A 26810-nucleotide genomic window follows, 5' to 3' on the forward strand; every position below is an offset into this window, starting at 1 on the left:
AAAATTTTTATCCTCTTTATGTTTAATATTTCACCATTATTTTTTATCCAATGGATTTACAAATTAAAATTTAATTGATGCAATTTTGAATCAATTTGACAAATTTGTAGGAGGATAATTACAAATTCTAATTAACATGAATGAACTACCACAGTGAAATTATTATTTTATCTTTAAATGAAAATAATAGAAGTTTTTGTGATAAAGATAGTTTGGTTTTTTTTTTTTTTCTAAAGACTCATTAGTTATTAAAAGATTGTTTGGGCTTATGTTAGTTTTTTTCAAATGTTTTGCATAATAAAAATATGATTTTACCCTCAAATTTAATAAAATTTAAAACTGTTAACCAAGAATTTTTTTATCTTTCTAAAAACTTTAAAATAGTAAAAATATTTTTTTACTCCAGATAAAAAAAAAATAGAGCTATTGACCAATGATTTTTTTTTTATTTTTCCCTTCTAAGGCTACAATTGAAATATGACTTTGCCCTTAGAAAGACAAAAAATAAAATATGCATTTAGGGTTTTTTTGTCATTTCATACAAGTTTATTTGTAATTTTCATTGTAATGAGGGGTGTTTTGGTTTTTTTTTTTTTCCTGAAAATCTACTAGTGCATGCTCATTACACGCTAGCGCATGAGTGACATTCACATCATTCGAGTAGCGTGTGGAACGCCACTCGATGACCAAACTTGACCTTCTATTATATCTTTGGATGCGCTGACATGTCCTCTTTCTCCTGGTGTGGTGCAAGACGGTGAATGATGTGCGGTTTGTTACCGGTAACTGTTTCTTTTTTTTCCTTTTCTTTTCTCTCTCATGCTAGGAAAAATACAGATTTTTTCTTTTTGTTTTTGGTATTTCAATTTCAATCCTTATTCTTTTGATTTCTTATTTTTATTCTTATCCATTTTATAAAAGTTTTATTTGTTTTTAATTTAGTCATTCAATTACAATTTCTCATATGCTATTTTTTTCATTTTGGTCCTTATTATTTTATTTTTTTCTTTAACCCTTTTGTTAAAGTTTTACTGATTTTGAATTTCATCTTTCAATCAAAGTTTATATTGTTCTATTTTTTCCAACTTGACCTTCTTTCTTTTTATTTGTCTCTCCTTTTGTCAAGGTTCTTTTTTGTTTCAATTTAACCCTCAAACTGAAAATTTTAGTTTGTCCTCTAATTTATTTTTTATTTTGATTCTCACCCTCATTTTTTTCATTATAACTTTTTTAGATCATTTTGTTTAATTGATTTTTTTTCCCGATTTCATCTTCGACATTTGATTTGTTGGGGATTGAGCTTCATATTTTTTTTTATTTGTAGTGCTTCTAATCTAATAACCTGGATCATGAATTTAAAAAGTTAATCTTGTTTGCTTTTTTTCCCCCCATTTTTTTTCTCATTTTCCTTTACAATATTATCATTATACATTAGTTTTTTTTTTAAATATTGATTTTTTTTTATTATCTTCAATTTATTTTCTATGATTTTATCTCGGTCTTATGATTTAGTTCATGTTTTTAAGTAATTTTTTAATATATATTTTTTTAAATTATTTTTTTGTATTCAATTTTTGAAGATATTATTCTATTTCATCTAAATATTTTTCTTGTTTTATACAAATGAACATTATTTTTTAAAATAAAAAATAATTATTTTTAAATAATATTCCCAATATGTTTGGCCTTGCGTAATTGTTTTTAGAGCATAGGTTTATTTAACCGGTTTCATTTGTGTTTTTATTTCTATTATCTTTTGCCGATTTAATAAACAAGTTCAGTAAATACAATCAAATAAATTTCTTATTTCGTGTGATTAAATTTTTTGATCTATATTCATCTTTTAATTTTTCTAATTTTTCTTTTAATTATTATTAACGATTTTTTTTCTAGTTTTTTATAGAGATGATTATCAATTTATTCAATTAGATATTTGCACATATTTTTTTATTTATATTTTAATTTTTTTATATTAAAAACATTTCAGAATAGCCTTTTTGAAAAAAACTTTACAAGCCGTGCGTTAAATAGCTAGTATTAGAATATTTTGGGTATTAAAATAAGGGGCAGTAGGTACTTATCTGAAAACATCAAAAGTATATGTACTAAATATATATCTCGAATGCAAAAATATTTATTTATTTATATATAAAAAAATCTCTTCGGACGGAGTCTCCATCCATTGAAACCGACCAACCGTTTCTCTTCCCCCTGAATTGAGAAAAAAAGAAGGCCTCCGTCCTTTCCTGCTTAATTAATTTTTTATAATTAATTCAATGAGTTCAAAAAATGAAGAAATTAATCATGGAGGGAGACAGTTTAATCATAACTTGATCAAAATCAACGTCTCTCACGGTCCCTCCCACCTCGAACTCCATGTCCCTGCTCATTCCACTTTCGGTAATTTCTCCTATTTTTCTCCATTTTTATTTTTATTAGTATTTATTTTCTCCATTAAAATGCTTTAATTTAGAAGATTTTGGAGTGATAATTAAATAAATTTCCTTTTAATTAGGGCATGTTAAAAAGGTAATCGAACAGCAAACCGGTTTGGAATCGGAAAAGCAGAGGATTTTGTTCAGAGGAAACGAAAAGGAGGACGGAGAGAATTTGCAGGAGGCAGGCGTGAGGGATAACTCCAAGATTTTGGTTTTGGAGGACGTGGCGAGGAAGGAGATGAAGGAAGGCGAGGACACATCAACGGCGACAATGCAGGAAAATGTGGAGGAGGTGAAGGGAAACGATAAGGAGATGTCGAGGGCCTTTCGAGCTATTGACGAAACGAGGAAGGAGATTGATAAGCTTGCGGAAAGAGTGAGTTATTGTTAGTTGTGTATGTGTTGTGATTTTTTATTGTTATTGTTAATTGTTGTGGTGATTTTTGTGTGTTTTGGATTTTTAGGTGGGTGCTTTGGAAGTGGCTGTGCGTGGCGGGACTAGGGTTTCGGAGGATGAATTTGGTGTTTTTTCGGAGTTGCTCATGAGGCAGTTGCTGAAATTGGATGCTATTGAGGCGGAAGGGGAAGCACGGGTGCAGCGAAAGGCTGAGGTATGTGTTTGTGTTGTTGAACTTGATTTTCTCTATATCTGCTTGTCGCATTGTCGAATAGATGAATTGTACTTTGTTTGAGTTTTAACTAATAAGTGCTCCTGAGTGTAGCATGTGCATGCTATATTGAAGATAGAAGATTTTCTATCTGATAAACTCGAGATTCAATGCTCTTAGAAACTCATTTTTATGTGTCGCCTGAAGGTCTATAATCTCAGTTTGTAAACTCCAATTGTAGAATTCTGTGATTTTACGTGAGGATAGATGTGCATGAAATGGTCATAAACAAAATGTAGATGCGAAATTAACTTCAAAATTTGTGCAAGTTATGATTAAAATGTAGGAGTTGGAATACATAGGTCTCATATAGATTGAGTTTTCTTTCTCAACCAATTACTTTATTTTAATAATAAGATGCTTGATTTTGTCATGACTGTTGTTTGTGATCAATATAAATTGTACTATGAACATTAAAATTAGTAAAGAAAACAAAGATTGGTGAAAGAAATCAGTAGTAAACATAATGATTCCAAAGAATTCAGAATTAAAGACGAGTGCAAGATTCTCAAAACTCCGATTAAATAATGATTTGTTAAAAAATCATGCTTGCTAGAAAGAGAAACAAAGTAGTGCCGAATTAGTTTCTAATAGCTCAATAAAATTGAATTATATATAGCTTAATGCTTAGAGAAAAACCATGAACCCGGATAATTTCTTTTCTCTGTTCAATACATCTCCATTTGTCATTATTCGATTTGAAGAAACAAAGAGTGGAAGTAGAGGTGGTATATAGATAGAGAGAGGCGGAGAACATAAAAAAAAAGAAGGAAAAACAGAGACTGTGTTAGACAAAAAACAGGGCAGTTGTTGAGGTGGGGGGGTGGGGTGGGGGGGTCTAACCTATTCTTTCTTTTCTTTTCTCTTTTCTTTTCTGTTTACATGTTGAATTGCTAATCACTATCAAGTTTATGGGTTTGCAATCCTTGTGTCACATTAAAATGCTCCCTGTCATTTGAGTTGTAAATCCATATGTTTTGCATGCTTCTCTTCCAAAAGTCTCTGAAACTTTCTTGATTTTTCTGATTTACCACATTCTCTGTTGTGAGTAATGTCATAATTGCAGTAGGCCTTGTAATAGAACGTATCAATGCATGCTTGTTCTCTACTTCTTTGGACCACATGCCTTCTCCTTTATAAATTATTTTGCATGTCCTGGCCCCTCCCTCCTTTAAGGCCTTGAAACACAGTGATCTAACCTTTATGCGTTAGCATAGTTTTCTGCATAAGTTTGTATTTCTCATTAACTAGCTTTTTTAGATTTACAATTGAGGTTTACATTTGTCCTAAATGCTGCTGCATCAGCTAATAGCTCCCTTCAACAGGTTCGTCGTGTCCAGAATTTCCATGAGATATTAGACAACCTGAAGGCAAGAAATCCCAAGCCATTGGGCAATAGTGGCAATGCGACAGTGACAACTGAATGGGAGACCTTCGACTCTGGATTGGGAAGCTCAAGTCCCCCACCCTCAATCCCATCTTCAACAAGAATTACTCAGGATTGGGAAAGGCTTGAGTAGTTTACAACAACCTCCATGATTATTCCAGTCTCCAGAAATGTGTGATATATAATATTTAACATTTAGTAAACATTGTATCCTTGATTTTGCTACGTAATTATGAGCTCTTTTTTTGTTTTTTTTTTTGTTTCTCGGCTTAGAAACTTTAGAACTTAAAGGACTTACATTTGCTTGAAGATCCATCAATTTTTGAAGAGTTTTACAAACTCGAATTTCTATTTCATGGTTTAATATTTGTCCGTGACAACTGATATTTTGCGTACTGCTTCCTTTCTCAAATTAAACCCAGGGACGCTGGAGCTCAACACCATCGAGGTTGCCACTATTATTTGTAGATTCTCCCCTGTCCTTGTCCAACTAGAGCATAAGTTTCTTCACCAAGGGTATCATCAACTTTCTGCAGCAGTGGCAGCTTCTTGCTCAGACGCATCATGGTGTACTAGGGTATGGTTCCAGATGTTATACCCATTACCAGTGCTGCCCAGCCCTGAACAAGACCTGTGGAAGGAAATTGGCAATGAAGAGTGAGCTAGGATAGATGAAAGTTTGATCAATTTAGATTTTTAATCGGAAGGGTCCTCCCCTGCAGCTGGAGTTTCGCACACCAACCCTGTTATCATTCCTTGAATGGCTCCAATCTCAGACGGCTTTTTGATAAAAAGGACATCCCAGCAGGTCCAGACAAGGATGCTGGTGGCTGCACAGATGTGTAATGAGAGCTGCAAGGGAGGAATCCGGCGGTAAACGAATTTCCTCCAAAAAATACCAGCCCCAGCCAGAGCCATTAAGAGATTATTTGATGGGAACTCTTCCTGTCTGCCTGCCGTCTTGGTCCATCCGGTGAGAGATCAACAAAGTTCATTTACACCACCAAGTCAGGGAATACATATATTTAGATGGGCCGGAAACTGGAAGAAGAATGGTGCTCACTCAATCATGGGAAGCTCCCATGCTGTTGTAGCATAGGATGCTTACATTGGTCATGAACAGAATCTTTAACATTGTGGAAGAATCTCAGATCAAGGCCAAGTAAACGAAGACATGTGGAGTCAACGATGATGTGGGCTCTAGTAACTATGTTTTTCCTGATGCACCGGAGATGCTGGGGTTTGCATGTGGAAAAATTTGCACATGAAACAATTGTCATCAGGTCGCAAGGCCCGTTTCTCCATGTTCGTATCATTGCATTGCTGTTGAAAAACACTTTTCAAAAAATTTGAAATTTTTTTTTCTTGAATCTTGTTGTGCATACATATACGTATATGTGTATGCATAGGTACATATGTAGGCTAATTTTGATGGACCAAGAGAGCTGCTGTTTCAAATGCGTATTTAATATTGTGATGTACGATGCTTTTTAAAAGTTTTTTTTACTTAAAAATATATTAAAATAATTTTTTTTAACATTAGTACATCAAAATCATTAAAAATACTAAAAATAGTATCAATTTAATACCTTTTCATGACAAACGTGTTTATGAAAAACATAAAAAAAATACCACACTCTCAAACAGGTAATCCACTATTGGGTGTCATTCTCCACACCATGCTACAAGTTATAAATTTTTTTTTTGTTATCTTGGTCCTATTGTTCATGTTGGCAGCTTGGAAGCAATGTTATTAAACTTGGGCCGACCTACCCGGTAGGTCAACCAGGTGACCACCAATCTAAGACCTAATTCGGGCCGAGTTTCATGCCAAACTAAATGAGAGTTGACTTAGTCGACTCCGGGACACCCATTACTACTAGTTGACTATCCTCACACGAATACTAATAAATTCGACAATTTTTTCGATGATCAACAATCCTTTCGATTATCAACAATTCAACAATCCCCTCATGAATGCTAATCAATTCGACAATCCTTCTGGTTGTCAACAATTCAGCTATTCCCTTATGAATGTTAATAAATTCGACAATCTTTCTGGTTGTCAACAATCTAGTAATTCCCTCACGAATGCCAATAAATTCGAGAATCCTTCCGATTGTCATCAATTTGGTAATTCTTCCATGAATGCCAATAAATCTGACAATTCTTCTGTTTGTCAACAATTCAGCTATCCCTTCACGGATGCCCAATAGATCCACCAAACCTTTTCAATTATCAATAATTCACATCATTATCATCTACTTTATTCATTCTTTACAATAATGATAACACATCCAATAACCAAAAATATTGAAATTAAACATTAAAATAATTTTAAAATTTAAGTGTAGTAAAAAACACCTACCTACTACTCGAGAGCGTCTTGCTCCACCTGCCTAAGATCCTACTTCCACAATCTCCCCTGAATTAACAGGATTTCACCACATTAATTTATATCCATAATGTTTAAGGTGCTTAAATTGTAATCATACATAATTTCTTTGTTCTCACCCAACATACAAAAAATCTCATTTAAATTCATCTCCAATTACTTACACTCATTTCATCAAACACCTAGAGAGTACTACAAAACAATTACTCTTTCACATAAATTTTAACTATACCTAAACCTTTCCAACATCAAAACATAACTCAAGCACAATATAAACAATTCTCAAGTATTCATATAATCAATACTACATCTAATAACACAAGAAAATCAACTTTCCAGACCTCCCAAAGTTTCCCTTTAATAGCCAACTCTAATCCTTGCAAGAACACCCGATTTTCTTCTTCAATTGCACATCAATCTAAAACATTATCATCCTATTCCATCCCAATCATAACAATATAACACAATCTCATTTTTCTCTCTCCAAATTTTCATTCAATAATCCTAACTCAAATTCATGAAATCAAGCATTAATTCCATTCGTATTCATTTAAGTTTGTATAATCAAGTTTAGAACTCCTTACCTGGTGATAAAATGAGCTTCAAATTGTAACCAATCTAGATTTTGTGTTAGATCATAATTTTGTACAGGATCCAATTTCAAAGCCCCTCTCAAAGATTCTAGTGTTTAACTTAGGTTTTCTCTCTTTTTTCTTCCTTTTCCCCTTTTCTAGTAGCCCATGCCAGAATATAAAGAGGAGGGGGTGGGTGGGGATGGGTTTTTGGCTAAAGTCTTTTTTACCCCTTTACTTTGCACATGTTTTATTTTCCTGTATTTCAGTCTAACTTTCTATATTTTTGTAAGGCCTTGCCAAACTCTAATTGCCTTAAAATTCTAACCTGAGCTATAACAATATGTCAGGAGGCTCCACATAAAAGTTCAGCTTGATCCAATGGTTAGATCGATAATTATACTTGATATCGTTAAACTTGACAATACTGGAATTACAACCTGAATCTAATTCCAAGCCCAACTTTCAACACATCGTTCTCTTTTGTAGAAGATGAATTAGTAGCCAAAAGTCTAGTGTAATAGATTTGACCCTTTTTAATTCGAATCTCTAAACTTAGTCCATTAACTTGTTTTTTGATCCTCTTCAATTTTAACCTTATATTAGGCCCAATTGGTTTGGTAGTGTAAACGAGATCATTTCATTTTTTTCATCATTTATTTTATCTACAAACTTATTATCGTTTCACAGTAACATTATCGATTTTTAATCGTGGTTTGCACCAACACTTTTTCATACAGTTCTCTTCTTAACTTTTATTTTCCATTTCCGTTATCATTTCTTGAAATTATTTTTTTATTCTCTAAACATATTTATTTTAATTTCTCCCATCTATCATCACCTCCTCAGTTAAATATTCATTTCTCTCCTTTAGTAAAATTTTTTCTCATTAATTTTGTAAATTTTTCCAAAGGGTTTGCAGGAAAACTATTTCCTTTAAATAGAAAAAAAACTAGAAAAACTTCATGATACAGAATATAAAAACAAAAATAAAAAAACATAAAATTAACTAAGGAAAATATCATATTATTTCCTGCACATCTCTTTCCTGAAGGGAACCTACTCATCCCCTCCCACACAAAGAAATCCAATTCCAGAACCTCTTCCAACCATGATTGCTTAGCAACACTCAACAAACAAATAATGATAGGGATCGTTGGATTATTATACCAACTAACATAGATGGAAACACAAAAAAAAGACAACAAGTTAGAAAAACAAAATTAAAACTGAATAACGTTGTCATATAACTAATTCATATTTTTATAACTGAATAAATAACTCCAATTAGTTCACTTCTTTAAAAGATTTATAACTTCTTAAATAAGCTAAAAAGCAAACAAATTAAAAAGTCTAAAAATAAGGCAAAATCAATAAAAATCCTAAACAAACTAGAAATTTCTTTTATTAATTTCATAAACTAAATAATAATAACCGAGAAAAATAATCTCTCTCTGAAAATCATCCCCGTTCATCTGTTATTGTCCTCCTTTTCACATTAATTAAGCTGTTATGCAACTCTAGAAATAGGCAACACAATTTAGAAACATCAAAATTCTACTTACAAATCAGACTTTGGATTAATATATACAAAGAAATCAAATGCTCTAAGTATGCTGGTGTATGCAGGCATCCAGCTTACAAATTTATGGTCACACCTCTTGCACCATTGACATCCGGAGACTGTGTTGTTTCCTCTCCAAACAAGGTGGTAATCCTACCGTGCTTAGACGGGTCATATTTTTCTCCATCACCCCATAAAGCATAAGCTTCCTCTCCATGAACTGCATCATCTCCTATTGCAAGTTGCTCCTCAGGCATTCTCAATGGTATAAACAACCTTATAAATAGAAGGATTAGCGTTGTTGACACTATGTTCCAACCTATAACAAAAAGGGCTGCAACCATTTGCTTCAAGAATTGCACCCCGCCATTTCCACCATAAAAAGCACCCCTTGTATTCACTTGCAGTATAAGGTCACAGAGTTCTGGCTCTGCTAAAAGACCAGTTAGAAGTCCACCCAAGAGCCCAGCTACTGCATGTGTGTGAAAGACACCTAGCGTATCATCCACCTGTAAAATTTACCACACAATTGGAAAAAGTTTATTTATGGACTTTATTATATACTAATCGGTAAATAGTCCATGATTATCCTTGTTACCTTAGCAATCAAACATAAAAAACAGGACTCTGATAACGTTGTCGGCTTGTTTTTCAATTATAGTTGTATTCAAAGTTATGTTCTCATCTTTGACTGTAATTAATGTTTTTCATTATGTTGTAGGACTCTGCCTGACAAGGCAGATTGTTCAGGATGAATAATAAGATCCAAAATAGGTGGATGGGAAATCAAGCGAATACTTGGAAGGATGGCACAGTGTTGTTATAGTCATTCATCACTTAATTTCAAGGTTTACAGATAAGTTTTGATGGTGAAATCATAAGAATGATAAATGGAATTATACTGGCAAAGAACAAGGATAGAAGAAGTATTAAATGAAGACATGGTAATGAAAATGCTGCAAGTTCTAAGAGAATATTTTGGCCCAAGATGAGGACTTGGTCATGAAGTCATCATCCACCCATATAAGAGTTGAAGAATTATCATCTCCATTTAAGTTTGTTAATCCATTGAGGAAAAAATCATGAAAAAGTTGAATGGCTTGATGGTATACTCTTGAGTTCTGTTGGGGAACTACCTAGCATATCTTAACTGCAATTTTCCCCTCTTTCCTTAAGTCTCCTAGTTAGGGCAAAACCCCAAGATTCTCGTTAGATTGGAGGTGGGAAAAGATGTAATAATAGATTAGAATTCTGTTAGACTCGTGCATTTCTAGGAGAAGCAACAAAATTGGAAAGTGACGATACCTTTTGAAGCAGGGCAAATTTCTTGTGCAGTATCATCATAGACACCCATGGAATGCTACCAGAAAGTATTCCCATCACTATAGCCGCCCAAGATTGAACCAGTCCTGCATTAACACCATTCATAGATTTAATAAGTAAAGTAATGCTAATATCGCTGTGATACAGACCCAAAAAAAAGCACCAACCTGCTCCTGGAGTGATGCAAACTAGTCCTGTCATCATGCCCTGGACAGCTCCTATCACCGATGGCTTACCAAAGTATACAACATCCAGAGATGTCCATACAAGCAGACTTGTTGCTGCACATACATTAGTGTTCAACATCGCCATCGAAGCATCGATATTTGCTGCATAGGGTGCACCGCCATTGAATCCTGACCAGCCCATCCACAATAGGCCAGCACCCGCAAGCATCAGCAACACATTGTTAGGAGGAAATCTCTCCCTGTCACTTTTTAGCCTCGGTCCGACCTGTGTCACTTTCAACAGGTTAGCATCATGGCTGCAAGAGTGAAATATAGAGTCTAAAAAACTCCAATTTGTTTTTTATTTAGGAAAGGGAATGATTTAAAATACCCAATAAGCTGCTGTCAACCCTGCAATTCCAGAGGAGAGGTGAATAACATAGCCGCCGGAGTAATCAATGACACCCCAATGATAAAGAAATCCACCGCCCCATAGACTAAAAGCACCAACAGTGTAGGAGAATATGAGCCATAGAGGGACAAAAGCCATCCAAGCTTTAATATTCATGCGGCCGAGAACAGAACCAGCAAGCAAAATGAGGGTAATAGCAGCAAAAGTAAATTGGAAGTACACAAGTGTGGCCATTGGATACAAAGGCGCAACAGTTTCCCTTGTTCCATCTTCATGTGTATGCGTACTTTCAGGGATCCTGGCTTGGGCTATTAGATACTTTTGGCCTAAAGCTGGAGCACCCTTGCCCCAGAAGGGGAGGAGTTCATCGCCGAAGGCCATTCGGTAGCATAAAAGCACCCAGCAAATGAGGACAGCAGCAAAGGCGTAGAGGGCCATGAAGGCAGAGTTTACAGCCCATTTCTTCTTGACTATGCTGGCATAGAGTATGACAAGCCCTGGCATGCTCTGGGTGGCAACTAGAATTGATGCTATCATTTGCCATGCATTGTCTCCTTTGTTTAGCCATGAAGGAACTGCTGGTGAAACTTGTTCATATGCGGGGGCATCCATTGCTGCAGCAAAAAGCCCTTAATTCTCTGTAATATATATTTTTGTAAGTCTCTTTGTGTTTCTTAATTTCTTTGATACTTTTATAAGGTTAGGTCAAGCAATGTGAAGTCATGTTTCATTATCATAGCAGCATCTACTACTTTTAATCAAATCAAATGGCATTTAGCTGATTTCCACTTGTTTATGAGATGCATTCACACATGGAATGTAACATGATAGATCCTATTTTCAAAAAGACAAGTTAATATAAGATGTGTGACCTACATAAATAAAATAATAAGCTATTAAATGTTTGAATGAAATATTCATTCTAAAGTCAACTTTGAGAAATAATTTTCTATTTAATAATGATTTTTGTATATGAATATTTATAAAAAGAATATTATTGTTTGTACGTATTCTTATAATTGATGATGGATTTTTTTTAAAAGAAAACCTACCTAGAAATTTCAAAAACTACTACTGCGCACGCACACAAAATGCTTTGGTGATAATTTTCTATTTAACAATGATTTTTGTATATGAATATTTATAAAAAGAATATTATTGTTTGTATTCTTATAATTAATTGATGATGGATTTTTTAAAAAAAAACCTACCCAGAAATTTAAAAAACTACTACTGCACGCACATAAAATACTTTGGTACTGTGGTCCAAACCTAGGCTATATATGACGCTTCCAGTTGATCATATATATATATATATATATATATATATATATATATATATATATATATATATATATATATATATATATATATATTCTGGCATTTTCTAATTTGCTAGGCCTGCGCCTACACAAATAAAATTAAAGAAACAGTTGCAGAAAAGGACGATGCAATATGCTATTGAGATAAAGAATTTTGGCTCTTGGATTATACTTAGGATTCCTAACTTCAAACAACAACAATAATAATAATAATAATAATAATAATAATAATAATAATGTTATAGCCACCATATTTCTATGAGTCCACGAGGGGCTATTCAAATACAAAACTACAATATTACTGCATAACTGAGAATTGTCGAATCCAGGTGGTTAAGTCGAGGGATTAAAGTGTTGATCCAAAATTAATTATAAGTTCTCCAATAATTAATAGGTAGTATTTGTATAGGAATGGAGACTTTATAATAATTAGCATTTTAGTCTATTTCTAATATATAATAATTATTGTTTATATGTTCTTAAGCATGATTAAGATAAAAATTAAGAACATGATATATTTATGACTATATGTTAGAATATTTATCTTTAAGTACCATGTTTACAATTTGAAAATTATATTATAATCGGTTGTTAATCATCAAAGAAGTCAAATCACTAAGACAAATGAGTTTGTACAATATTCTTTCTTTTCAATCACCTATAAATTTTGATGTTTATAAATGTAATGATAATTATTTATTTATGAATAAATTAAAGTTAATTATTATAAGACATTGTAGGATCACCCAAAGGTTGATTAGTAGTTTTTATGATTTGTTGTAACCCATTTTTGGGTCCCCAAATAAATGAAATAAAATAAATAGCCAAAGGAGGTTAGAAAAATAACAGGAGGCAGAAGCGCTCAGCAAATGGTCAGAAAAATCGGTCAAGGAGGTTAAAAATACAAAGATTGGATTTTTGACAGTATATTCTTGAAGGATGAGAGCCATGTTGAGAAGGAAATTTGAATTTTGAGGAGAAAAGCCCAAGTTTGGATGTTTATAGACTTAATTGGATTTTTAATTGATTTTATAGGGGATTTGATTGCAAGAAAATTGATTTTTAAGTCAATTTAGGCTTTAATTGAAAGAAATTTAAGTTCTGGGGCCAAAATATAGTTTTTAGGAATTTATTGGGTCAAATCAGGGGTTTAATTGAATAAATATGGAAGTTTATTGATCAATTGAGGGCTTAATTGCATAAATCAGAGGCCAAGGACTAAAGTGAAAAACACGGCCAACTATGGGGGCGGAGATCGAATTTGGCAGGGATACAATTGAAATGAACAAGAAATGATAGAGGACTGATTTGAAGTTTGGCTCATTTAAATGAAACGTCCAGAACGGTGTCGTTTTGAACGACACTGTTCATCTTCCTCCTTCCCCCGTTGAACAACAACAGAAGACAAAAACCATTTTCAAAAACCGTCCCGCCTCTCTCTCCTCGTCCCCACCGAAGCCCCACACCTTTAGACCACCGAACGGGTCACTGGCCGACCAGCCGTTGTGTGATTGAAGGCGCACCTGCTCCATTTTTTCCTATAAATAGAGAGAGACCGAGGGGGAAAGGAGGGGGAGTGAAGAAAAAAAACGCAGGAGAGAGAGGAGAGGGGGGGAAAACTTTTTGAAACGGAGAGAGGAAGAAGTTTAAAACGAGGAGAGTTTTGTTGAACGTTGGAGAAAGAGAGAGAGCACCCAAAAACAGTTCCCCTCCTGGCCATTCCCCTCTCTCGGCCATTTCTTCCCTGCACCCGAAACAGCCTTCTCTGTCAACGGAGCCCCAGACCGACCTCATTTTCTCCTCCATCCCAGCAGCGGCAGCAACACCAGGAGCCGCACCAACGCTGCCAACGCCCTCATCATCTCCTCTAGCCCAGCAGCAGCAACACCAGGAGAAGAGCAGCAGCAGCAACACCAGGAGGAAGAGCAGCAGCGGCAACACCAGGAGCAGTTGCAGTAACACGCCAACTGCACCAGCATTGCCAAACGCCACCACCATCCTGCCTCAGTTCATCACCTTCCTCCCACCCGGCGTTGCTGCTTGAAGAAAAAGGGAGCGCCTGCCTCGCGAGCAGCAGGGGAAGAAGAAGAAGAAAACAACTGCTGTCATCGGGCGTCCTCTCCATTGCCACCAGCACCATCAAAGCTGCCAAACAACAGCAGAACCACCGCGAGAGGGAAGAGCACCGTGAGAAACAGAAGAAGAAAGGAGAAGCAGAGGAGAACAGAGTAAGGGAAAACACAGTGAAGAAAGGGAAGAAAAGCTCACCACCGTCCAAGCCATTCTCCGGTCAGCAACCGCCAGCAGCACCGCCTTCAGAGCCACCACAGGTCAGCCCTCTGCCCCTTATCTCATTTTACTGTTCATCTTCTTGCATGCGGAACGTGCACTGTGCACGTTCTGCAAGCAAGAAAATAATTAGCCGGTTACTGTACATGTGCACAGTAACCAGCTAATTAATTAACGGGTTGCTATGCGTGTACAGTACCCCCGGTTACTATGCGTGTACAGTACCCAGATGTACAGTGACCCCGTTTACTGTTGTTTTGGGCTGGAACCCCAGCCCAGCCCATGCTGCTGGGCTGAGTCCAGCCCTGTAGAAAGTAGACCCGTTTTATTTTGGGCCGATTTCGGCCCAATCTCCTTTCGGGCCGGGTCTGGCCCGTTCGAACAAAAAATTCTTTAAAAATTATTTCAAAAAAAAATGTGATTTTCTCTAAATTTATTACTGTATTTTGATCAATATCGGTTTGTATTTTTATACTGTAAAGATACAAATCCGATATTAAAATACCCGGTTTTTGTCAAGTCTTCAAAAAAAAATGTTTTGTTTTCATGCATACGGCCTAGTCTCTCCAACATATATATATATAAATATTATAACATCATATTTTCACACAACAAAGGAAATTTCAAAAACAATATATGTATTAACATGCATTTTGGCTTTAATAACCAGTTTATTCAAGCCATGAGAACTAGGCCAATATTTTAAAAATTCTAAAAAATCTTTTTGTCCTCTTTTAGTATATGGGATTACAAATTTATACGTAAAACGTATTCCTGATGTTAAAAATATGATTTTTACATAGACGTTAGAACGGTTAGGTTTTTACCCGATAAGGTAAGGACCTCCTTATTGAGGAGGACTTTTCTTGAACCATGGACGGACCAACAACTAGGAAACACAACGAAAACACCTTAAATTTTATCAGACAATAAAACGATGCAGCTTACCTTAGGTAGGGCGTATTTGGGGTGCTAATACCTTCCCTTTACGCAACCAGTCCCCGTACCCGATCTCTGAGACCAGTTAGGGTTCCTAGTGACCAAAATACTAGGTGGCGACTCCCACACCATTTTTCACTGCTAAGAGACAAAGAATTCCTTGTCTCCTCAGATTTACCAGATATATATATCCCCCCATACATTTGAGGGTGGACGATCGCCGCGACGTCGCTCACGTGCGACATGATTAATAAATATAATTGCTGGTATTCAATATGTGCTATAATTTATGTTTATATATATCTAAAGATAGTGAATGCATTTAATTAGTGCATATATATTATATTAGCATCATTATGATTTTGTTTTTTGTATATTGTTGCATTGCTCAAAGGAGATATGTTTGAGTATTTCTATGAATCTTTGCAATATCTATTTATATTTCTCTTCATTCGCATGCTTGTCTATTCCAATATTTAATGAGCTTAATTTCTAAATTAGTGTGAACAAATCCAATTTTATCTATCTTTAAGTTGAGAAACCCATTGTTATTACTGACACTAGCAGTGCCAAACAAAAATCTTTCCATAAAACTTGGAAAAGATCAAACAGACTGAGTCTAATGTTTATACCAAAAAATATAACTAATAATATTAAGTCTGCTCTTCCTAAAACTAAAACTGTTAAGGAATTTATGACATTTGTGAAAGAGCGTTCCTAAACTGATGGTAAGTCACTTGCTATTAGGGGTAATCATTTTCGGTTCGGTTTGGTTTTTATAAAAAAAGTAACCAAACCGATTTAAAAAAAAAATCGAAACCGGTTCAAACCGACCGGTTTCGGTTCGGTTTTTTAGGACAAAAACTAGTTTGGCTCGGTTTTTTTTCGGTTTGGGTTCGGTTTTTTCGGTTTTAGGCTTATAAAACCAAAACCGAACCAGTCGGTTTTTTCAAAATTTTAATCGGTTTAATCGGTTTTTTTTCACGATTTGATTTTTTTGATTATTTTTTTTCCGGTTTTCTCGGTTTAATCGGTTTTTCAATTTTTTTGCTAACTCCTACTTGCTATGACATTAATGGGTACTTTAACCACTATAAAGTTTGATGGTTCTCGTACCATGCACGAGCATATCATTAAAATGACAAATATTGCAACAAGACTTATGTCATTGAGAATGAATGTGGATGAGAATTTTCTTGTGCAATTTATTATTAACTCGTTACTTCCTGATTATGGTCCTTTTCAAATGAACTATAATACTATGAAGGACAAATGAAATGTGCATGAATTGCACAACATGCTTGTTCAAGAGGAAACGAGACTTAAGAATCAAGGAACCCATTCCATTTATTTTGTTAGCATTCAAGGAGCAGGAAAGAAAGTTAGTAAGCAACATGGAAAGGGAAAATATAGACCACTTAAGATAAATGAATCTTCTCTCCAAGTTTGTAAGAAGGGACATAAAAAAGATAAGTGTCACTTTTATGAAAAACCCGAACACTTTCAGAAAGATTGCCTGAAACGTAAGGCATAGTTTAGAAAAAAAGGTAAGCCTAATGCTTTTATATGTTTCAAATCAAATTTAACCGAGGTTCCTTATGATTCTTGACGGATTGATTCAGGATGTACAACTCATGTTTCTAAAACGATGCTGGGATTTCTTTCAATCCAAACAACAAAACCAAATGAAAAGTTTGTCTATATGGGAAACAGAGTCGGAGTTCTAGTTGAAGCTATTGGGACTTATCGTTTGGTTCTAGACACATGATATCATTTGGACTTGTTTCAAATTCTTTATGTATCCCTATTTTCTCAAAACGTAGTTTCTTTATCCAAACTTGATAAAGTTGGATATTGTTTTAAATCTAGGAATGAATGTTTTAGTTTGTTTAAACATAACCATCTTATTGGTTCTGGTTTTATTTTAGAAATCAGATTCAAGAACAACTAGTGGTTTCTTCATTGGTTACCCATAAAAAATTGAAGGGTATAAATATTATTTTCCTAACCATAGCACAAGAATTGTTGAAATTGGAAATGCTAAGTTTATTGAAAATGATGAATTTAGTGGGAGTGAAACACCATAGAATATGGAAATTCAAGAAGTTAGAGTACAAATCCCTTTATCCTTTATATCTTCTAAAGTTGTTGTTTCTCAAATTGTTGAATATTTCAATAATTATCAAGAACAATAAATTAATGATTATACACCCCATCATAAAGACATTGTTGATGAACTTATAATAGATGAACCACAAGAAATAGCATTAAGGAGGTCTTAAAGACAAAAAAAGGTCTGCTATTTAAAATGATTATGTGGTATATCAAAAAGAGTCAGAATTTGACTAAGAAATTGGTAATGATCCAGTCTCATTTTCACATGCTATTGATAATTCTAAGAAATGGATTGATGCCATTAAAGATGAACTAAAATTTATAGAACAAAATAAAGTTTAGGACTTTGTTAAAATACCTGAAGGTTGTGATAAAGTCGGATGTAAATGGGTCTTCAAGATCAAACGAGTCTCAAATGACAATGTTGAAAGATATAAGGACATACTTGTTACCAAAGGTTTTACTAAAAAAGATGACATTGATTACAAAATGTTTTCTCACTAGTCTATAGGAAAGACTCACTTAGAATTATTATGGCTTTAGTAGCTCATTATTACTTATAGTTGCATCAAATAGATGTAAGAACAACCTTTATAAAAGGAGATTTAGAAGAAGAAGTCTAGATGGATCAACCTAAGGGATTTTCAATTGAAAAGAGAGAGAGCACATGGTGTGCAAGCTTAAGAAATCAATATATAGACTTAAACAAGATTTTAGACAATATTATCTCAAGTTTAATGATACCATTACTTTCTTTGAATTTAAGGAAAACATTGTTGACCAGTGTATATATATGAAGGTTAATGTGAGCAAGTTCAAATTTCTGATTCTGCATGTTGATGATCATGGTTTACTACACGAGACTAAGAAATTACTCTCTAAACCTTTAAGATGAAAGACATGAGAGAGATAACTTATGTGATTGAAATATTCTAGGATAGATTATAAGGATGGTTAAGGCTGTCTCAAAAGGCCTATTAAAAAAGAAGATAAGTTCAGTTTCATTCAATGCCCAAGGAATGAATTGAAACATAAATAAACGGAAGGAATTCCATATGCATTAATTGTTGGGAGCTTGATGCATGCTCAAATTTGTATTAGGCCAAACATCAATTTTGATGTTGAAATGTTAGGCATATACCATATTAATCCAAGTTTAAATCATTGGAAGGCCGCAAAGAAAATATTGAGATACTTGTAAAGAATGAAAGATTATATGCTCACTTATAAAAAATCTAATCATCTTAAGATGACTGGATATTTAGATTCAGATTTTGCTGGATGTGTGGATATAAGAAAATCCATATTTGGTTATTTGCTCGTTTTAGCTGGAGGAGCAATTTCATGGAAGAGTGTAAAACAATCTCTTATTGTTGCATCCATTAGAAAAACTGAATTTATGGCATGCTTTGAGGCTACAATTAAGGCAAATTAGTTGTAGAACATTATTTTAGGACCTGGAGTAGTCGAAAATATCACCAAGTCGCTGAAAATTTATTGAGATAACTCTACAATCGTCTTCTTTTCTAAGAATGATATGTATTCAAGAGGTGCAAACATATGGAATTGAAATACATTGCCGTCAAAGAAGAATTTCAGAAACAAAGAGTGTCAATTGAACACATTAGCACCAATCTTATGATTGCTGATCCATTAACAAAAGGATTATCACCCAAGATTTTTTGCAATCTTGTAGAAAGGATAGTATCATAGCATATAATTGTTGATATTATGTCATGACTTTATGATGATGATATATTTGACACCATGAGCTTATTTATAAAGATGTTTATGATATCTCTTGTTTTCTATTTGGTATACATGATTGAATTAGAATAATGATAACAAGAATTGTCTTTGATAAAGACATTATTGTTGGACCGATAATGTGCTTCTCATTTACATATCATGTTAGGTAAAGACTAATATTATAATACATGGAAAGAACTATGTCAAATGGATGATGTACAACCACCATGACTATTATTAGTTCTTACTTGATTATGATATATGGTGAGACCAATGCATGTAAAGTTTTAGCATTACTCTATGCGCATGATGTTAGTATATTTATTAAATTATGAAGAAAGATAATATTCTGTGAGCTAAATGAAAGAATGTAAGATGTGGCCCACATAAAAAAAAAAAGGTTCTTAAATGGTTTAATAGAATATTAATGGCGGAACCTATTGATTAACTTTGAGAAGTAGCTACACATTTGATGGACGCATAAAATAAAAAATCTCTTTAGAAACTGATTCTCTCTACCCATAACAGTATATTTTATTTCATCAAAACTTTTGAAAAGAATTTTAAAAGGGGTTAATTAGAAGAGGAAATTTTTTTTTTCATTAATTCACATCTGGGATTTCAATTTTTAAAGAGGTTTACTATAGATCCAATTAATTATGAATGTGAGAAACATAAATTTCTAAGATCAGAAGTATTATGATTTTATTTGATTATTCATATTTACAATTAGATAATTGCTAACAGTTAGCTGAAGAGAAAATATTATAAAATTTCAAATTAAAGTTTCTATATGATGATTTTATTTGGCATAATTCTTTGTTACGTTTTCTTGTTGTTTCTGTCTGTAGACACACGCACACATGAATTTAGAATATTATGCCATTAATACATGCAGTCATCCCACCTTGAAGGTGCTGTGAGCTTGCCGTGCCTGGTCGGTCAAGATGTGGAACACATGGAATACTTTGTAACATTTGTACAGGCAAAAACAGCAGATGAAAGATTGACTGACCAACACAAAGATTGTTTTGTCAAAAAGGGAATTGTGTGTCTCTGTTCGATTCATACACTCAAGGAAAATTCTTGCCTTGATTATATTTGATGACTATCTCTAATTATTTCATCAAGGTATTTATTTATACGTACAAAGCTTGCTTAATTAAGATTAATTCCTTAATTAGGTTGAGCTGAGAGTTGTGTCTTCTAGCCCCTTGAGAAAATGGGATGAAATTTCTTTGAAATCGGCAAATTCAAGAAATAGAAAAATGGGATTTATCCGTACACGTTGGTGGATAAAGTTTTGTTTGAAAAAACACGATCTTCCATGTAGTTTACCAAAATTAATTAATTAATTAATCCTCATAGATTTGGAAATCAAATATTTAATCTTTTAAATAATCCATTCATAACTTAATCATTTTCATCCATTTCAAAATTAACTCTTAACTTAATTAATTTTTTAAAAAATAGAACAAGGAAACAAATAAGTGGGCAACATGGAAAGATTAAGTACAACCAACACTAATCAAGAGATTATTTAATAGATCTTTAATACTAAAAGAATTGATTATTATATTTCGATATTAAAGTTACAATTAATTTGAAAAAAACAACAACGTGACTTTTCAAGCTGGGATGGATTTAAAGACCTGCCCTAAACGGGAATCGGAAGGACAACTTTTGAGTGTAGACTAGAAAAATATTCATGTCCAAGTCTTTTGCTTTTGCGTACAAGCTAGAAAGAGCAATTAAATGAAGCTTCTTGCTGGTCAGTGATGGAGATGCTGGGGAACCAGGATGGAAGGAAGGTTGGAATTACATAGCAAGACAAATTCAACGACTATCTAATCAAATTACTTTGACTAAGACATGGTCTTAGCTTTCGTTTTAAACATTTCCCTTATTTATCACAAAATTTTATTAAAAAAATGATAATTTAATGTCTAATCAAATTGTTGCAACTCTTTGAAATTCATGATAAGAGTTCATTTTACATGATTCATAAATAAATTAAAATGATTTAAATTGAAAGTGCATTTTTTTTAAAAGAAAAGATGTAGGACAAGGAATCCACAAATTATAGATTTTGATTAAATAAAAAATCTGACCCAATATTGTTTTGATTTTAATTAAAAAAATATTATTTATAATCAATCATATTTATAATTTCTCTATAAAAAATAGCTTCAATTGAAATTTGCAAAAGTCATATATGTACCAAACATATTAACACAACAAACACAAACTAAATCTATTCCAATACCTGTTTAATATATATTGTTGTATTTAATATTGTGGCGACTTTAAATTTTAAGGAAAAAAAATAGATATATGAAATTTTATTCTTAAAAAGAAAAATATTTGGTTTAAGAAGTTGTCATCTAATATTATAGTCAGTAGAAATTCTAACTGGTCAATAAAGATTATATAGTACAAGAGTGATTACGCAAAAGAAAAGATACTATTATTCCTTAAACTTCATATCTGAAATAGGCTGTATCGCTGGTTTTGTCTTAAATTGCTAAGGATTTGTTATATTATGCTACAAATGGTCTGCTTATAATATTCTTGATTCTGACGTCAATGAATATTCAACTACAAATACTTCCAACTATGACATTGGTAAATATCACATGATTAAAAAATAAATTAAAATACTTTAAATTGAAAGTGAAATTTTTCTTAAAGAATAGATGCAGGACAAGTAATCCATAAATAATAGATTTTGATTAAATAAACAATCTGACTTTTGATTTTAATTAAAAAATATTATTTTTAATCAATCATATTTATAATTTCTGTATAAAATCAGAAGTTAAAAAATAACTTAGACTGAAATTTGCAGAAGTCATATATATACCAAACTTGTTAACACAACAAACAGAAACTAAATCTATTCCATTTGCTTAATATATATGACAATAAATTCTATTATTTTGTGTTATCTAATCCTTGTGACTGCATGAACTCTTTAACTTGTAATTACCGCATGCAGAAATGTGGTTATCGTCATGCAATACTATTATTGTTCAAGGCCTTTTGTAATTGTTGAAAATCTCGGAGATGATGCTCGAAACTTGGAGACCGCTGGTAGATGACAGAGGCTGTTTCAATAAGAATGCTTGCTGTTAAACCCCATATGAGAAAAACTCCTTTCTCGGATTCAAAATCGAAGAGATGGAGACAATAGTTCCAACCCATCCATTCCTTCTCTTCCCATCGATGATTTTCTTCCTATATGGAAAAACAGAAAGTGTTGAGCACCATGAAGCACAGCTAATATGCTCATTTTTATCAAAAATATATCTGATGTTGAAATTGAACCAGTAATTGAGTATCATAAGAAAAAATTGAGTTTGAGAATTTTTGGGACACAATCGAGGTTTCAATTGAAGAGAAATTTAGAAAATAACTTAATTTGATTAATATTAAAAGCAATTTAAAGTTCAAGGATGATTTTAAAATAAATAACCAAGTTATAAATCAATGAAGGGTTTAATTGAAAAAGTAATTTGAAATCAACAGTCAATTTGGTTTAAAAATGAAGAACGAAAGAAGAAAGAATGAATTTGCAACAAATTGTTAAATTTGGATGAATAAATTGATTCCAAATAAAAAATGTATGAATTTAGAATTTTTAAAAAATAAAAAATAAATTAAAATTGAAAAAATCAATTAATTTTAAATTGAAAGAAATCTCAAGATTAAATATCTTAATTGAATGAAATTGAAAAACTAAAAGATAAGAACTGTAATGAAAATGATAAAATATTAATAGGACCACTTGAATTTTTATTTAATTTCATTTCAGTCCTGTTTGTTTTCATTTCAATTAATTCAGTTCAATTAATTCTATTTTAGTTCAATTGAATTGAATTAAATTCAAACCAACTCATTTATTTCATTTCAATTGATTTAGACCAAATTAATTCAATTTAGTTCAGATTCCAATTGAATCAAGAAACTTAGCTATTAAACTAGATTTTAAATATCCCTATTTCATCTCTCAAATCCCATAATTCTAGCCCAAAATCTTCAATCAAGACCCGAAATCAAATCCTAAATTATTCCCACAAGCCTAGCCTTTGATGGGCTTCAAAAGCCTGCAACAAGAGTGAACTAGGGAGGAACAAGAGTGGAGGAACGAAAAAACCAGAGGGGGCCTCTCTTTCATGGATATAAAAAATACTGAAGAGGAGGCATCAACCCTTAAAGCCCTCCTTCAACACCACCATCTTCATCACACTCACAACAGCCTCTCTTCCAGTAATAGCCTCCATAAAAGAAAACAAGAAAACAAAACCCGATCAACCCAAATCTTAGTCATAAAAAATAATAATTCAGACTAGTAGCCGCTCGTTCTCCCTCTCTCACAGACAGTGCTCATACCCCCAAAATCATAAAGTCAAGTCATTGTTTATCTTCCTCCTCCGCCGTTGCTCCTTTTTTATCCCAGTTTAGCCACCACCATGTCCAACAGTCTCACCATCACAAACCCACAGTAAAAAACATACACCCATCAACACTTAAAATGTCCACCATCCCTAAGCCAAAAAACCAAGCACCTCCATCTTGAGCTGTACCAACTCTTTTACTCGAGACCACTCACTCACAGCCACCGAGACTTCCACATTTGTCACCCCCTCTTCAACTGATGAACAACATCCCTGTTTTAATTGTATTGTTTGTTTTAACTTTTTTTTCTAAATAACTACATATAATATGTACAGAATTATTGACGGAATGTGAAATACAATTACCATCGGACTTAATTTCTTGAAGAGTTTCAAAGCATTCAAAAAAATTTACAGGAATTGTCACTACTGTTGATGTAATTTTTTTACAGATTAATTCTTATAATTACCAATGAATTTACCATTGATTTATCTCATTGATAATTTACAATAATTATTATAAATTTACTGACAAAACTATTACTAATTAATTTTTTTTATTTGAGACGTTATTAATTTAAACTGAAAATTCATTGGTGATTATATTTTTAATATAAAATAAATCACCCACACAATATGTTTTCTAACAATATTTTACCGTTTGTTATTAATTGTAATTCTGATGAAATCAGACTTTAATCAGCGATGAAATATTTCTTATTTCTTTCTTGTTTTGCTATTTTCTAGTAGTGATTATGTGTTTTGCATTTGTCAAATATTGTTCGTGCATGCAACTTCTGAAAAATAAAAGATTGAGGTATGGAGAGGGTCTGAAAACCTTGAGAAACATTTCCAATGGGACATCAAAAAGAGTGTCAACTTCGTCAGTATTTAGTACAGGCTTGAAGTCTTCTACCCTGGCTAGTAGCCCTACCACAGGAACAACCTTCAGCTGGTGCTGCATGAAAAACATTGAGGATCATCAGATAGTTTGAGTCATATAAATTACCAAGAGGAAATTAAACATTATTATATATACCTGGGAAATAAAGGGCTCTAAGTTTGCAACAACTTGAACAAGATGAGGATCCAAACCTATCTCTTCCATGGCTTCCCTTAATGCAGTTGCAGAGTCATCTACATCTCCTTCTTCCATCTTCCCACCCGGCAATGCTACATCTCCTGCTTCTTGCAAATAATAATATTAATAATTTAGGAGTCCCTTAATTACTTTTTGACCAAAAATAAAATTTAGAAAATGTTTTACCTCTTCTATCATTTTTATAGTTTGCTAATGTTTAGCTCGTTTGTACTATATTTCTGTTCTACTAATAATCTGATTCATAAAAGAAATTGTTTTTTTGGCAGAACTCATATCTAGTGAGATAGGGAAGTAGGAAAAATCACACAAGTGATGGAATTAAATCATTGTAACTAAAATAAAATTATTTTTTAGTGTAATTTGTCTAAAAAAAATTATAAAAATAAATGCCATGGTAGACACACATTATAATACTATTTTATAATTGTCATCATTATATATTTTATTATCATTTGTCTTATATTTTTGTGGCAATTGTGATATATTTTTCCCAATATTAGATATAAATTAAACATTTGAAGTTATATCATAATTCCAACTAAAACTAATATAATGTACTTCAAAGTTAAATAAATGCAGCTAAACATGTATAATAAAAAAAATAATTACTTGAAATACTACTATATATATATATATAACATGTATTTCTAATTACGTTTACTCAAAATGTTGACATAATTATCGAATAATTGTCACTAGATTCTATCTTGTAGAAGTGTGTGTAGGAAGCTAAACGAAGTGAGATTTCAACTGAAGAGAATTAATCCACTCAAGAACCAATTTTATGTAGAAGTACTTGTAAACCTAAGTCAATTATAATTTTTTTTCATTAATTACCATATCTATTTTAAGCATTTTTTTTCCGGGAATTCTTGTTGGAAAATCATTTGTGCCGGAGAAAATCAGTCACCATATATATAATCTTGGTGTTGATGAGCCTCCCCATCATGATCCTTAATCACTAGCCTTGCAAAATTATGTTAAGAAACTGTAGTCTCCCTCCTTTAATCCTTAATTTTTTCCCCTAGCAATTGAATTCTTTTATTGTTCGAATCCTCGTGTGAAAGAGACACACCAATAGTATCCCACTATAATTAGACAAACCAATTAAATTTTGGCATTCGATAATCTATTTCAGCCCTATTTGCTCCCTAATGATGGTTGGTGTTGCAGTTGAGAAAATCTTTGTGAAAAATAATGCTTACCAAGTGTAAATTACAACTTATAATTTATATAAAACGCAAAATACTTGAAGTTTTCAATTCATTCTATACATTTGATTAATTACCTGGATGAGAAGACAACTTCATAGATCTCTTAGTAAGAATAACACGTAGCTCGCGTTCATTGCCTTCGAAGAGGCAAATCAAGACAGCCGCTCTCTTCTTCCTCCAATTCTCCAAGCAAAACTCATCATTTTCTACTGCTACAGACTCCATGATCTCAAGCTTTGAACCAATATTATCATCAAAGTGCTCTACTTCCATAGTATTCACTCTAGGTGGAGTAAGAAATTGGAGCTGCTCTGCAATTTTTTGTAGCGTTAATTGGCTGCCACAGAACATGCCCTTTTTGAAGCCAGCGTTTTCCATGCACGTAGAGGGCACAGTAATGCAAGCCCTGTTAATCATAATTTGATTTTTGACAAGTGATCTTGTTCTGTGAGATATATGGAGAACACAACAATATGGAGAATCATTCCCTTTCTTCTTCTTGGTTTTACATATTTTCGTACATTGAGCTGAGCCATGGATCGAAAAAAATCAAGAAATTTATAGAACTTTTATTTATTAACGTCGTGATATAACTTTAGTTGTCAAATAAGGAACATATCCTCTAGCAACCCTTTAGCCACTGCGTAGAAGAATCATTACGGGGCATATATACCCAAGTCGAACGTATGGAGGGTAGAGCTTCGGTTATACTATGCAATTGATTGTCTTTTATCATTATAAAGAAGTTTTAGGGTTG

General features: G+C 33.0%; 3 protein-coding genes across 4 annotated transcripts; 1 reads left to right on the plus strand and 2 right to left on the minus strand.

The window, feature by feature from the left end:
- The first annotated feature begins 2162 nt into the window (after positions 1–2162).
- Positions 2163–4857, plus strand: LOC7460378 (BAG family molecular chaperone regulator 4). Its single transcript, XM_002322970.4, has 4 exons — positions 2163–2400; positions 2516–2814; positions 2903–3049; positions 4432–4857. The coding sequence occupies exons 1-4, from the start codon at positions 2277–2279 to the stop codon at positions 4624–4626; spliced, it is 765 nt and encodes a 254-aa protein (XP_002323006.4). The 5' UTR covers positions 2163–2276; the 3' UTR covers positions 4627–4857.
- A 4142-nt stretch (positions 4858–8999) lies between these two features.
- Positions 9000–11611, minus strand: LOC7466092 (ammonium transporter 2). Its single transcript, XM_002323564.4, has 4 exons — positions 10906–11611; positions 10515–10800; positions 10330–10433; positions 9000–9533 (listed from the first exon to the last, which is right to left on the minus strand). Exons 1-4 carry the CDS (start codon positions 11536–11538, stop codon positions 9099–9101), a joined length of 1458 nt encoding a protein of 485 aa, XP_002323600.2. The 5' UTR covers positions 11539–11611; the 3' UTR covers positions 9000–9098.
- Positions 11612–22181: 10570 nt separating this feature from the next.
- On the minus strand, positions 22182–26596 carry LOC7466093 (nudix hydrolase 11). 2 transcript variants are annotated; one of them, XM_002323565.4, is made up of 4 exons: positions 26128–26596; positions 24777–24919; positions 24576–24695; positions 22182–22577 (listed from the first exon to the last, which is right to left on the minus strand). In XM_002323565.4, exons 1-4 carry the CDS (start codon positions 26468–26470, stop codon positions 22353–22355), a joined length of 831 nt encoding a protein of 276 aa, XP_002323601.3. In that variant the 5' UTR covers positions 26471–26596; the 3' UTR covers positions 22182–22352. The 2 variants fall into 2 exon arrangements, with proteins under 2 accessions (XP_002323601.3, XP_024443371.1); XM_024587603.2 differs by having other exon boundaries at positions 24777–24925.
- Between the last annotated feature and the right edge of the window lie 214 nt (positions 26597–26810).

This window comes from Populus trichocarpa, chromosome 16, assembly GCF_000002775.5.
Source record: "Populus trichocarpa isolate Nisqually-1 chromosome 16, P.trichocarpa_v4.1, whole genome shotgun sequence".
Classification (NCBI taxonomy): Eukaryota; Viridiplantae; Streptophyta; class Magnoliopsida; order Malpighiales; family Salicaceae; genus Populus; species Populus trichocarpa.

Excerpts from the sequence above, each read along its gene's own strand:
- LOC7466093 (XM_024587603.2), bottom strand. The coding sequence starts at position 26,470 with ATGATTAACAGGGCTTGCATTACTGTGCCCTCTACGTGCATGGAAAAC. Across the intron at positions 24,926-26,127 it reads GAAGTTGTCTTCTCATCCAG|AAGCAGGAGATGTAGCATTG; the intron begins GTAATTAATCAA and ends ATTATTTGCAAG. Across the intron at positions 24,696-24,776 it reads TAGAGCCCTTTATTTCCCAG|CACCAGCTGAAGGTTGTTCC; the intron begins GTATATATAATA and ends TTTTTCATGCAG.
- LOC7466092 (XM_002323564.4), bottom strand. The coding sequence starts at position 11,538 with ATGGATGCCCCCGCATATGAACAAGTTTCACCAGCAGTTCCTTCATGG. Across the intron at positions 10,434-10,514 it reads TTGCATCACTCCAGGAGCAG|GACTGGTTCAATCTTGGGCG; the intron begins GTTGGTGCTTTT and ends GTGTTAATGCAG. Across the intron at positions 9,534-10,329 it reads AATTTGCCCTGCTTCAAAAG|GTGGATGATACGCTAGGTGT; the intron begins GTATCGTCACTT and ends TAAATTTTACAG.
- LOC7460378 (XM_002322970.4), top strand. The coding sequence starts at position 2,277 with ATGAGTTCAAAAAATGAAGAAATTAATCATGGAGGGAGACAGTTTAAT. Across the intron at positions 2,401-2,515 it reads CCCTGCTCATTCCACTTTCG|GGCATGTTAAAAAGGTAATC; the intron begins GTAATTTCTCCT and ends CCTTTTAATTAG. Across the intron at positions 2,815-2,902 it reads TTGATAAGCTTGCGGAAAGA|GTGGGTGCTTTGGAAGTGGC; the intron begins GTGAGTTATTGT and ends TTGGATTTTTAG.